This window comes from Dipodomys spectabilis, unplaced genomic scaffold, assembly GCF_019054845.1.
Source record: "Dipodomys spectabilis isolate Male_0828 unplaced genomic scaffold, ASM1905484v1 ptg000234l, whole genome shotgun sequence".
Taxonomy (NCBI): domain Eukaryota; kingdom Metazoa; phylum Chordata; class Mammalia; order Rodentia; family Heteromyidae; genus Dipodomys; species Dipodomys spectabilis.
The window spans coordinates 17,017,454-17,030,718 of record NW_024870911.1 but is presented as its reverse complement, the minus strand read 5'-3'; the positions used below and the strand labels follow the sequence as shown (position 1 = coordinate 17,030,718).

The window sequence follows — 13,265 nt, the reverse complement described above, 5'->3', positions numbered from 1 at the left end:
AAGCCTGAGTTGGTCAGCTTTTTGCCCCTGCTTTCCATTCCTAGGGCTGCCCTCAGTGTGAAAGCCACAGTGCTCTGGCTAGAGACTTGCATGGAAACTTGATGAGAAGGTGGGAGGGGATAGATTTGGTGTGAGGGAATATAGTGGCACAAATGATAGCTCCCATGTGTGATGTGCTATTATGTTCTAGACCCTCTGCTGAGGGCTATTAATGCACCATCCCATTTTACAGACTCAGAGACTTTGAGTAACTTGCCTGTGGTCCCACTATTGGAAGGTGACAGAACCAGAATTCACACTAAGGTTGCCAATGTCCATCAGGACCCAGGGCAGAGCATAGCAATGGAAAGGCTGAGGGGAGGACTGGAATAAGAACCAGAATCCCAGTATTTTTCCTGGGGAGGTGATCCAGGTAGAAATTAAAAATTCCTTTTCCATCCGGGGACCCTTGTGCCTCATTCTGTAATCTTCAGGTGTGTGAGGAAACATCTGCTCAAGATACAAAGGCCCTGCTCTAGATTTCCTTATTTTAGAGAAATGACTATAATCCTAAGGCTGAACCTAGGGTCTTGGTGGGAATCTGGTGGGGGCTGTGTTTCTGGGAAAGCAGCCATTGTTTGCTCAAGAAATACCTCTTGTGAAATGGAAATGATGGAGAAATAGAGAAAAACTTGGGTTATGCAGTGTGGCCTGCTAAGCAATCGGGCTAGGGCGGCAGGGAGGGTTTGACACTTGCAAACACACATCCCGGGTCTATTCTGGGGCCTGGAACTGAAAGTCCTTTGCAACATCACAGGCGGGCTATGGTCTCCCTTCTGACTCACACATCTCCTCCCAGCCACTAGCCTTCCTCTCTACATTGGGATCCCTAACTTCTCAGCCAATAGACCACTACCAAACTCCTCCCTTAACTACAGGAACACTCTTTTCCTTGGAGTTCATTTGAGATTCTCCTGTCCTAAGCATTGGAGCCCTTGGCCATAACTCCTCCAGGGGTTGGGAATATGTGCTCTGGGCCAGGTCAGCCCTGGCAAGGCTGGATTACAAGAGTTCAGATATCTTCCAGGTTTGTAGCACCAGAATGCTTCAGCACTTTGGACCAAAGTCCAAGATTTTGTCTGAACTCCAACCCATAGGTTAAAGAGGAGTGGGCCAGAGACCACCTATAGGAGAGCTCAGGAGGAGATATCCCTGCCCAATTTGAGAGAACCCAGGTCTGGAGTGGTAGCCTCTGTGTGTGTGTGTGTGTGTGTGTGTGTGTGTGTGTGTGTGTGTGTGTGTTGGGGCAGGCAGAGGAATCTGAACTTTAAGAGAGAAAAATAATGTGGTGGAGGGGGGTTGGATAACAAAAGATTTTTGCTTACAACTAATAGTCTCCAGCTGCAAAAATACCAAAGGGGAGGCCAGGCAGGCTGGGGACTCTAGTTCTTGCCAACTCCTCACCGGCCTGCTGAGTGGGGCCCTGCCTGGCCTTTAGGGAGGTGGAAGGGGAGACCAGCCAAGGATAAATATCTGCAAGTAGGGACTCTTCTCTGCCCTCCTTCCCGGAAGTGGTTGCAAATGCAAGGCTGGAGGGAGGAGGCCCTCAGGCCATCCCATCCCGAAGCTTTGCCCGAATAAGTATGCAGCAACACCTGGGACCAGAGCATTAGATCTCTGCAGGCCTCTTCCTCCTCCCTCCTTGCCAAAGGAAGGGTGGATGGAGCAAGGGCAGGGTGTTGCCAGCCCTAAGGCTGGGCAGTGACTCAGGAGAGCCTCAGGAAGTTGGAGAGAAGGACATAACGCGCCAGCTGGTGCTGGAAAAACAGCTTTGACTGATGAATTTCATGTACATGCCAATAGCCCCCAGGCCCCTGCCGTGCCCACCAAGTAAAGGGCACACAGCTCTGTTTGACTTTCAGCCGCCCTGCTGGCTGCCTAGGACTGCAGGCAGGTCTCAGCTTTGGGATTTCAGTTTCCTTTGGAGGCAGCCCAGCGGCTTCATTTTAATCTGGTTTCTCTGTGGTAACAGCATGTGGGGGCAGTTTGGTCCCCTTAACCCTTGCACTGGGCATCTTCCTCCAAGGCCTGGGTCTTCCCAAGCTACTGTCCTCCTTTTCTTACAAGGTGACAATACTGGGAACCCAGACAAATGACTGGTTGGGTTTGGGGAAGTAACACCTCTTTCCAGTGACCTCTTTCTCCAGTCATCTCGTGGTGAAATTCACTAGAGGGGACCTGAAGAGGAAACTTAATTTGATGAAGGCCTCCAATGGCCTCTTCCTCACCCCTCCCATTCCCCTCCCAGCCTCAGTCCTGTGACTGTGAGTCAGTCACTCAGCCAGCCAAGTTCCTTGGGAGCCATGTTCCTGTTCCCTTTGCCCCCCTCCTCTTTCCTGTCTTCACCGCCCCTCCCCCCCCCACTGTTAGGAAACAGCCTCTGAACCTCTCTGGGACAAGGAAGAATTAGGAAGAGTTGTACAGAACCTGTCATTATGCCTGATAGCTGTAGAGAGGCAGAATAATGTCTGCTGGGTTGGGTGTGGGTAGTATGGGATGAGTTTCAACCAAATACAGGTAATCTAAAGATCTCTTTACCTGTTGACATTCAAGGTAGGAGTCCCAGAAAGTCTCCCTTAGGAATCTCCTAGGTACCAGAGGCATTGCCTCTGATGGTCGTAGTTAGAGAGGACAGTGGAAGCTTAGAAGTGAGTGGGTCCTAGAGAGGAGTTTCTAGGGAAGGCCAGCAGGGATCCCCTGATTTTGTTTTGCTCTTAGACTTCCTGCTATCCTTGCCCCCTCCTTCTTTCTTTGGCCCTTTAGAGCCTCTTCTATCTCTTTGTGGCTTAGGCTGCAGGTAGGTACCTGATCTCCATCTTCTCCAACTCCCATGCTCCTGGAGCTCCTCTCTCCCTGAGTTACTACTGGTTTACCTCCAGGCTTCTTTCTTGGCCCTCCCTTTTTCTCTCTTCCACCCTATATCTTAGTTCCCATTCCTTTAGACCCTCTCTAGGAAATTAGGAACTTGAACAATAGCACATTGAAGAAGCAGGGATGTGGGAGTAAGTAGAGGAAATTGGGTCCTTGTTACTGATTCCCAACTTTGTACCACCATGGACCTTCCCTCTTTTTTTTGGCTCCTTGAGTCCCATCTTTTAGAATAGGTTTATTCCAAATTGAGCTTATTGATGGGTATTATAATTTTGCATTAAAAACAAAATTCAGGCCAGCGACTGGCTCATACTTACAATCCTAGCCACTCTGGAAGCTGAAATCTGAGGATTGAGATTGAACACTAGCCCTCTCAGGAAAGTCTATGAGACTCTTATTTCTAATAAACTACTAAAAAAACAGGAAGTAGAGCTATGGCACAAAAAATCTTAGGGACAGTGCCCAGGTCCTGAGTTCAAGTCCCCAGACTGGCACAATTTTTTAAAATTCATGCAACATATTACAATTTCTAGTCATTGCCTCTGGTTAGCATGAGATTATTAGATTTACCATATCTTACCATGCCGAGTGAATAAGAATATGGCAAAAGCAAAAATATTCAATGGTTTAGTTAAACTTGGTAAAAGCAGATTGGAAAAAGAAAACAAAAACCTGGAACTAGCTAGTAGACCTATTTGGTATCCCCAAGAAGATAGCTTCTGCTCAAGGATGAGTGAGAGGTGGAAAAGCCTGTCCATCAATCGGCCAGCCAATGTGTTTACTTAATATTTCCTGCTTGGTCCAATCCTAACCCAGCAAAGACAGGACACTTAGAAACTGGTATTTGGAGAGATCAAATATTTGGAAACATGACAAATATAAGACCAAGTGTGATACTACAGTAACAACACCCACAAGAACTCAGAGAAAGGAGATGGCCATACCTGGGTGGGGTAGGGGGTACCCCAGAATGAGGTCTCACAGGTATGGGCTCAGCAACAGCCAGGGGAAATGCTTGTGGGAGGACCTGCCTCCTCATAACTTTTTCATTCACACTCTCTAGATGTGGAACAGATGGCCATTGACTGGCTGACAGGAAACTTCTATTTCGTGGATGACATCGATGATAGGATCTTTGTGTGCAACCGAAATGGAGACACATGTGTCACTTTGCTAGACCTGGAACTCTACAATCCTAAAGGCATTGCCCTGGATCCTGCCATGGGGTAAGAATGGCAGGCAGTGGTTCTGACCTTGGAAGGGAAGACAGATACTACAGGGGAGTACCCCAGTATCCAGATCCCAAATAACATGTATCTGCCCATAGGAAGGTGTTCTTCACTGACTATGGGCAGATCCCAAAAGTGGAGCGCTGTGACATGGATGGGCAGAACCGCACCAAGCTGGTGGATAGCAAGATAGTATTTCCTCATGGCATCACCCTGGACCTTGTCAGCCGCCTCGTCTACTGGGCTGATGCCTACCTGGACTACATCGAGGTGGTGGACTACGAGGGCAAGGGCCGGCAGACCATCATCCAGGGCATCCTGGTGAGGGAGACTTTTGTCTTTCGTTGTTGTGGGAGAGCACCCACTGGGGCCTTCTGGTGAGGGGCATCTTTTCAGGGAATGAACTGAGGGACAGTAAGGTTAACCCAAGTTCTCTGATGGGAAAGGGGTGGGCAGGAGCACATTGGACAACAGGAAGGATATGGCTTCCACAGCCATTTTAGACACCTTTTACTTCCTTTTTCTCATCTAATCCTCAACATCACCCCTGGAAGACGAGCAGGTAGATGTTTTAGACATCTTTTGGCAGATTGGAAAAAAAAAAAAAAGAAGGGTTCAAAGACATTTAGTGGTTTGCCTCAGGTTACACAACTGGCTCCTCAAACCCAGTCAGGAAGATTTGCTGCTCAGAGGTGCCAACTACATTCTGGGGTAATTAGGGTGACCAGCCATACCAGTTTTCCTGGGACTGCCCTGGTTTTAGCCCTGAAAGTCCTATAAATCAGCAAAACCCCAAACTCCCCAGCGCTGAGGTTTGGGGTAAACTGAGAAAGATGGTCACTTGGGACGAGCAAATGTGGGTAGTGGGGGCTTTTATGGCACCTGTTCAGAGCAAGTGTTTATCTCCATCTTCCTAAAACTAGGGGCTGCGATCAAGTTGAGTGTTCTCAAGAGAGAGTTCTCAGACTAAAATCATTAAATCACCTATGGTGTGTCGAAATCTGTGAGGGATATGATTCCTGCCCTAAAGGCATTTGGTAGAGTGGGTAGGACAAGTTCACTATTTACCACACCAGGTAACAGTGTGTCATCCCAGAGACAGTGTAAAAGGAAAAAAATACCTGGCTAGAAGATTCTATGTGTTCTTTAAGGGCAACAGTCTATCTATCTATCTATCTATCTATCTATCTATCTATCTATCTATCTTCTGTTTTCTATTTGTGCTGGTACCAGTACCAGCTGTTACTCGGCTTTTTTACTAAGGTTGGTACTCTTCCACTTGAGCCACATCTCCACTTCCTACAAGTTCTTTAAAGAGGTACTCTTGGGCCAGGCGCTAGTGGCTCATGCCTGTAATCCTAGCTAGTCAAGAGGTTGAGATCTGAGGATCACGGTTCAAAGCCAGCCCAGGCAGGAAAGTCCGTGAGACTCTTATCTCCAAATAACTACCAGAAGTGGCACTGTGGCTCAAGTGGTAGAGCACTAGCCTTGAGCTGAAGAGCTCAGGGACAGTGCCTAGACCCAGAGTTCAAGCCCCATGACAGACAAAAAAAAAATTAAAAAAGAGGTAGGTACTCTTGGGTCAGATGTCAATAGCTTACTCTTGTAATCCCAGCCACTTGGGAGCTGAAACCTGAAAATCAAGGTTCAAATCCAGCCCAGGCAGAAAATTCCAAGGCATTCTATCTCCAACTAACCAGCAGAAAGCTATACTGGAGGTAATGCTTAAGTGGTAAAGCACCAAACATGGAGGGAAAATGCAAGGTCCTGTGTTCAAGTTCCAGGACTGGCTCACACACACACACAAAAAATAAAAAATCTCCGGAAGAACTGGATAGTCTAGCCTAAGGAGACAGGAATAAAACCTGGAATTAAACAAGTAGAGGGTAAATTTGGGAAAGCAGATATTGGATTTGGATGGAAGGCTGGGCCTACTGAGAACTGACTTCTCTGCCAACCATTCCCACCTACATCGTAGATTGAGCACCTGTATGGCCTAACTGTGTTTGAGAATTATCTCTACGCCACCAACTCGGACAATGCCAACGCCCAGCAGAAGACAAGTGTGATCCGGGTGAACCGCTTTAACAGCACTGAGTACCAGGTTGTGACCCGTGTAGACAAGGGTGGTGCCCTCCACATCTACCACCAACGCCGTCAGCCCCGTGGTAAGCAGGCTCTGCAGCCCCTCCAAAGTTAGCTTCACCCCCAAAGCTCTCTAGGCTCAAGATCATTGCTCCTTTATGAGTGCTCTTGTGGGGACAGTTGATTCTTAAATATCATAAATGCTTCTCTTAAGCATCTACCCACAAGCTGTCCACCATGGCTCCTTGCTGGCCTCTTATAACTCTCATCCTGCCTCTCACCCACTTTGCTCCTCCCAGTTCCCTTGCTATTCTAGAGCAAAAGTATCTGTCTGCAGGTAGCTTTAGGACTCTCTTCCTTGACCACTGAAGCACCCCCTCCCCTCGCCCCAAGGGAATCCAGAAATTCGTCTATCTCCTTGGTAGACTGAAGAAATCCCAGGCCTGTAGCTTCCAAAATCCCAAAATGGGACAATAGGCACAAAGGACCACAGGAGCAAGAAGTGTGGTCAGACTCCAGGAAGCACTCTGGGCACAGGGGCCCTGAGGGGTTTTCTGATGGCTCTCCACCCTGCTTCCAGTGAGGAGCCACGCTTGTGAGAATGACCAGTATGGCAAGCCTGGCGGCTGCTCCGACATCTGTCTGTTGGCCAACAGCCACAAGGCGAGGACGTGCCGGTGCCGCTCGGGATTCAGCCTGGGGAGTGACGGGAAGTCCTGCAAGAGTGAGTGGCAGGGAAGGGCGGGAGTGTCCTCAAATGTCCCCCCACAGTTCCTCTGCTGCTTCAGCTGAGATGCAGAGAAGAGCGAAGGGTAGAGGCATAGCCAATCTGAGAAGTCTGTAAATGGATGCGTTCATTCATTCACTCATTCCACAAGTAATCTAGCGAGTACTCACTATCTATTTGCTTCTGTTTGGGCCATGATAATGTAGCAGTGAATAAGAAGACAGTTATCATCCTGGCCTCAAGAAAGTTATAGTCTAATTGAGGACACAGACTTGAGTAAATATAACTTTAGGTGTTGATATTTATGGGACAAATTAAAAAAATATACTTAGTGATGATGGGGCTTCTCTGATGAGGTCTTATTTGAGCCAAGCTCTCTAAAGTGAGGAAGTCAGCAGCGTGAACCTAAAGAAAGTACATTTCTGGCAGAGGGAACAGACAGTGCAAAGGCCCTGAGACTCATGTGGGCTTGATGTGCTAGAGAAGTGATCCAAAGGATGACAGGGCTGAGTGTTGTGAGTGCAGACAAATAAAGGGAGAGATTTGTATTTTGTTCTAACTGGGACAAGAAGCTCAGGGTGACTGTGGACAAAAGAAATGAGGTGATTGGGTTCACATTATGTAAACTCATGCTGCTATTGGGTGGAGGCTGGGCCACAGAGAAGAAGCCTGGAGGCTATTTTGGTGGTGTGGGCAAGGAGTGATGTGGTTTAGGCTGAGATGGTAGCAGAGGAAGTGGTGGAAAGCCATCCGATTCTAACATACTTTGCAAGTACTCCTTGTAGGTCAGGCCATTTCACTACTAAGTAGTGAAAACTTAACTGAAAACATGCTGTCCTTCCCTCCACTTCCCACTCCCCGAGAGTGTATGTTAACCCCCACTAGGTTACATGGCCCTGGACACAGTCAAACACACATGTATGCTCTGTCTATCTGACTTAGAGTCCTGCCTGTCCTGTGTCTCCTGGCCCTGCACAGCTGGATGTTGCAGCTGGAGGAGTGGGGTATGGCATATGTGCATTTGTATGTGACTGTGTGACTCTGTGCCCCTTATTGTGCCTGCCCTAGAGCCAGAGCATGAGCTGTTCCTCGTGTATGGCAAGGGCCGACCGGGCATCATCCGGGGCATGGACATGGGGGCCAAGGTTCCAGATGAGCACATGATCCCCATTGAGAACCTCATGAATCCCCGAGCCCTGGACTTCCATGCTGAGAGTGGCTTCATCTACTTTGCTGACACCACCAGCTACCTCATTGGCCGCCAGAAGATTGATGGCACCGAACGAGAGACCATCCTGAAGGATGGTAAGTAGTGCGGGTAGGAGTCCTGAGTGACAGGAAGCAATCTGGGGCCAGCCATCTCTTTATCTGCTGCCTCTCAGCTTGGAGGGGACCCCCTGCTGTCTGCCTGGCTGGACTGGTTGGCATGGAGATGAGGGGATAGACAGGTTGACCCCTGTGTGACCCTCTTCTTGGCTGAGCTGAAAAGAGGCAGGAGGATGGATGGATTAGGCAGCAAGGGCCAGTCTCGCCAGCCCTTGGGAAAACTCAGGATCTCTCTGCCATTGGCTCAGAGCCCTGGAAGAGCAGCACACATCTGGGAGAAGCATGAGGCCCCGAATCAGAGCTGGGCCTATTAGCAGGGTACATGCATGTATACATGCACACCACCAAAAATTGCACCCTACATATCCCCAGTGAGCTGTGTTTTGTGATTTGCATCCAGCTGTTTCCCTCTATACTGCTTGGTCAGGCTCACTGTGTGCTGTCTTTTGGATGCCATCCCATGGCTCCTGGGCTTTATGAGTTCTGCCCAAACCTATACTTGGAACCCTAGGATCTGGCTCCCTAACCGGTCCATCTGGCTGATTCCAGACAACACCCATTGCCTTGTTCCCCACCTCCACTGCCACCCAGAAAACCTTAGCAGTCAGCAATCATAAGACTATAGGGAAATCAAAAGTTAGCTCCTCATCAGGAAAAGATTGGGGTTCCCTCTACCAGGGGAACTGCTATTTAAAGGAGACTTGAGATGAAGCCTTTGGCTAAGTGAAAAATCACTTCCTAATTTATTCATTTTGTTAGTTCAGGGTTTTTAGGCCTAGAATGTGGCGTCACACTTGTACTGAGAGCCAGTATACATTGCTTCAGCTGTCCACCCTGGGCACAGGCTCAGACATGCCCTCATGCAAGTACCCACGTCAGCCACATAGTTTCCTGGCTGCTGCCACGTGCAGTTTTGAGAGACTGCCTCAACACAGATATGGCAACCCCAAATGGTCTTCTTCCCTCACCCCACCCCAACTTGCCTTCTCCCTCACCCACCCAACTGGGGCACCAGGTGCTTCCCACATTCCCTGGCCCTGGCTGCCCCTAGCACTGTGTGTACTGCAGAGCCAGAAGGGGACTCTTAGGAGCTTTCTTTAAGGCTCTGCCTCATGGCCCCTTGGTTCCCACAGGCATCCACAACGTGGAAGGCGTGGCCGTGGACTGGATGGGGGACAATCTGTACTGGACAGATGATGGGCCCAAGAAAACCATCAGTGTGGCCAGGCTGGAAAAAGCTGCACAGACCCGAAAGACCTTAATTGAGGGCAAGATGACACATCCCAGGGCCATTGTGGTGGACCCGCTCAATGGGTGAGTCCTCCCAGTCCTCCTCTCAGAGAAGGGAAGGAGAGTAAAGCAGGAGGGGTGGCTGAGGCCTGCCGCGGAAGCAGGAATGGGAGGCTGAAAGGGGAGCAGGTGTCTCTGTCTTCAGGACAATGGGGAAAATGCCTTCAATACAAATGGACATCTGATCCCGTTTCTCCGAGCTCAGATCCCTCTACCTGCTCCCCTTATCCTTAGAATGAGACCCAGGTTCCTATAAGACCTGCACAGCTCTGTTCTTTGGGCCTGCCTGATGCTTATCTACCTTCATTGTGCTTCCCTTCCACCTATCTATCCCTACCACCTATCATCTGTGATGGCCCACTGGCCTCAGAGCTTTGGCTGTTAGATTTCCTCTTCCTGGAATGTCCAGATACTGACAGGTCTACCTCCCTCTTAGCATCAGATCTTAGCTCTCCATCCTATCATTCATTTTCCTCCTGATTTTTATCACTCTCTGACATGACCTGACATTCTTTAGTTTTTGGCAGTACTGGGGTTTGAGCTCAGTGCCTTACGCTTGCTAGACAGACACTTGAGCCATACCTCTAGCCCCTTTTTTGCTTTAGTTGCTTTTCTGATAAAAATCTAAAACTGAATAGCATTTTTGCCTGGGGCCTGCCTGGAACCCAGAGCCTCCGACTTACATCTCCCAGTAGATGGGAACACAGGTACATATCATCTCATCTTGCTTATTGGTTGAGATAAGGTTTTGTTAACTTCTTGCCCTGGCTGACCTTGCATGACAATTTTCCTGATTTCCTGCCTCCAACTAACTGGTATTATAGGCATGAATACCTCACCCAACCATGATGACCCTTTATTTGTTTATTTATTTATTTATTTATTTATTTATTTTTATATTTTTTTTTGGGTCCGGTCGTGGGTCCTGAACTCTGGGCCTGGGCGCTGTCCCTCAGCTCTTCAGCTCAAGGCTAGCGCTCTACCACTTGAGCCACAGCGCCACTTCCGGCTTTTTTCTTTTTGCTTATGTGGTGCTGAGGAATCGAACCCAGGGCTTCAGGCTTGCAAGGCAAGCGCTCTACCACTGAGCCAACTTCCCAGCCCTTGTTTATTTATTTATTGTTGGTTGTGGGGCTTGAACTCAGGGCCTGGGCATTGTCTCTCAGCTACTTTGCTCAAGGTTAGTGCTTTACTACTTTGAGCCACAATGCCACTTCCTGTTTTCTGGTGTTTGAATGGAAATAAGAGATTCACAGACTTTCCTGCCTAGGCTGTCTTGGACATGTGATTCTCAGTCTCAGCCTTCTGAGAAGCTAAGCTTACAGACATGAACCACCAGCACCCAGCTATTTTTTTTCTCATTTTTTGGCTGTTTTGTGTGTGTGTGTGTGTGTGTGTGTGTGTGTGTGTGTGTGTGTTTTAACTCAGGAACTTGCACTTTCTAGGCAGACACTGTACTATTGACTTATACCTCCAGGACCACTCACCTTATATTTTACACTGGTTATTTTGGAGTAAAGTCTTGCTTTTTGCCCTGCGTGCACCTACCTGTACCACAATCTACCTGTTTCAGGCTTCCTGTTATTAATGGATGACAGACACAAGCTACTGATTTTCTTTTGCTTTTCTCCATTGAAATGGAGTTTTGAGGATTTTTCTGCCCAGGCTGGCCTGGACCTGTAATCCTACTCATCTTAGTTTCCCACCTTGCTAGGATGTCAGATGTGTACTACCATGCCCAAGTCTCACAAACTTTTCTGCTTGGGCTGGCCTCAAATCATGATCTGCCCATTCTCAGCCTCCCAAGTAGACAAGATTATAGGCATGAGCCACTGGCTCCTGGCTTGCCATAACCTTCTTGATGGACTTGGGTTTTTTTTGTGGGATGTGAACTCTGCCGGAGCAGGACCTTGGTCTCTATTGCATCCCTATGTGCCAAAACATGCTCAGCTGAACTTGGGCACTCAGCAAATGTTTGCTGAATGGAGGCCTAAGTGAATGCAATGTGGGGCTGTAGACACCACTCTTGGGTCAAGATCACAGAGAAGGCTGTTAATGGCAAGAGCGGCCCATGGGATGCTGACTAGTCACTACCTACAGGTGGATGTACTGGACAGACTGGGAGGAAGACCCGAAGGACAGTCGGCGAGGACGGCTGGAGAGGGCTTGGATGGACGGCTCCCATCGAGATGTCTTTGTCACCTCCAAGACAGTGCTTTGGCCCAATGGGCTAAGCTTAGACATCCCAGCTGGGCGCCTCTACTGGGTGGATGCCTTCTATGACCGCATCGAGACCATCCTGCTCAATGGCACAGACCGGAAGGTGGGCAGGCATATGTGCATTGCTAGACCATGTTTGTGTGCAGGAGGCTCTGAGTGAGTCTGTGGATATTTCCCAGGCTGTGTGCTCCATGCATGTTTACGTGTGTGTGTGTGTGTGTTTGTGTGTGTGTATCTTTTGTGTTGTGTGGAGATTGCTTCTATTAGTATATATATTTATGTCTGTCCACATTATCTGTGGGTGTGACTGTTGTGTGCACATCTGGGTGTGCACATCATTGCATCTCTGTGTGTGTATGCACTCATTGCCTCAAAGTGGGAGATGCCCCAGGAACAACATATATGAACAACATACACACACACACTTGTTCATGTGTGTGGTTATGTGTTTCCTGAGTCTAGTGTGTATAGAGGTATAGGCCATCCTCTTTCTAGATAAATAAGGCCTTTCATGATAATGCCCTGACTACCTGGGTGGTCTCATTTCCCTGCTGCTTCTTATGCCTCAACACTTTAAAAAAATGTTTTATTGTTATAAACATGATGTTCAGAGGGGTTGCAGTTTCTTAAGTCAGGTAAAGAGTACATTTCCTTTTGGACAATGTCACTTCTTCCTTACTCACCCCAATACCCTTTGAATAAGCTTGTAACTCCTCTCATACTTCATGGTGCCTCTGCCCCCTGAGCCGTTGCTCAGGCCGTTCCTCTGACTGGGAGCCCACACAGCTCTTCCTACCTGGCATGCACCTCCTGGGATATTGTCTCCATACCCTTCTTCTGTATGGGGATTGCCCATGTATCTGTCCATGAGATAATGATGTTCAAGGGCAAGACTGTCTTTTAAAAACCAAAGTCTCTTAGAGGCTTCAACAGTGTGGCTCTCAATGGATCCTGATAAATGTCTATTAGGTGGAGAAATTCTGGCTGTCTGCGCAGTAGAGAGGGAGAGGGTGGGTAGGGGGAGAGAGTATTGGGGATATAAGACTAAGAGATGACAGTGATGCCACTTCATTATTAGTGTCACTCCCTCTGCTAAGTTAATCTATGGGGTCAAAGTCAAGCATCTCACTGTGTACAGAGCCATTTCAATCAGGAGACTCTACTGGACCAGACCTTCCTGAGGAAGTCTCCCCACTTGTCTCCCAACTCCTCAGAAACATCCCCTCCATTCCTAGATTGTGTATGAGGGTCCTGAGCTGAACCATGCTTTTGGCCTGTGTCACCATGGCAACTACCTCTTCTGGACTGAGTACCGCAGTGGCAGTGTCTACCGCTTGGAAAGGGGTGTGGGAGGTGCACCCCCCACGGTGACCCTTTTGCGCAGTGAGCGCCCTCCTGTCTTTGAGATCCGCATGTATGATGCCCAGCAGCAGCAAGGTACCCCCTTGGTTGGGGCTGGGGAGAGAGTGGGACCTAGG

At 48.6% G+C, this 13,265-nt stretch overlaps 1 protein-coding gene across 1 annotated transcript in view; it reads left to right on the top strand.

The window, feature by feature from the left end:
• Positions 1–13,265, top strand: part of Lrp1 (LDL receptor related protein 1) — a 91,173-nt gene that overhangs the window by 24,336 nt on the left and 53,572 nt on the right. Inside the window, exons 7-14 of the mRNA XM_042699157.1 lie at positions 3,974–4,136; positions 4,238–4,460; positions 6,118–6,307; positions 6,805–6,948; positions 8,020–8,256; positions 9,411–9,591; positions 11,668–11,890; positions 13,023–13,224. Of these exons, the coding sequence (XP_042555091.1) occupies positions 3,974–4,136; positions 4,238–4,460; positions 6,118–6,307; positions 6,805–6,948; positions 8,020–8,256; positions 9,411–9,591; positions 11,668–11,890; positions 13,023–13,224 (1,563 nt within the window). The remainder of the gene's footprint in view (positions 1–3,973; positions 4,137–4,237; positions 4,461–6,117; positions 6,308–6,804; positions 6,949–8,019; positions 8,257–9,410; positions 9,592–11,667; positions 11,891–13,022; positions 13,225–13,265) is intronic.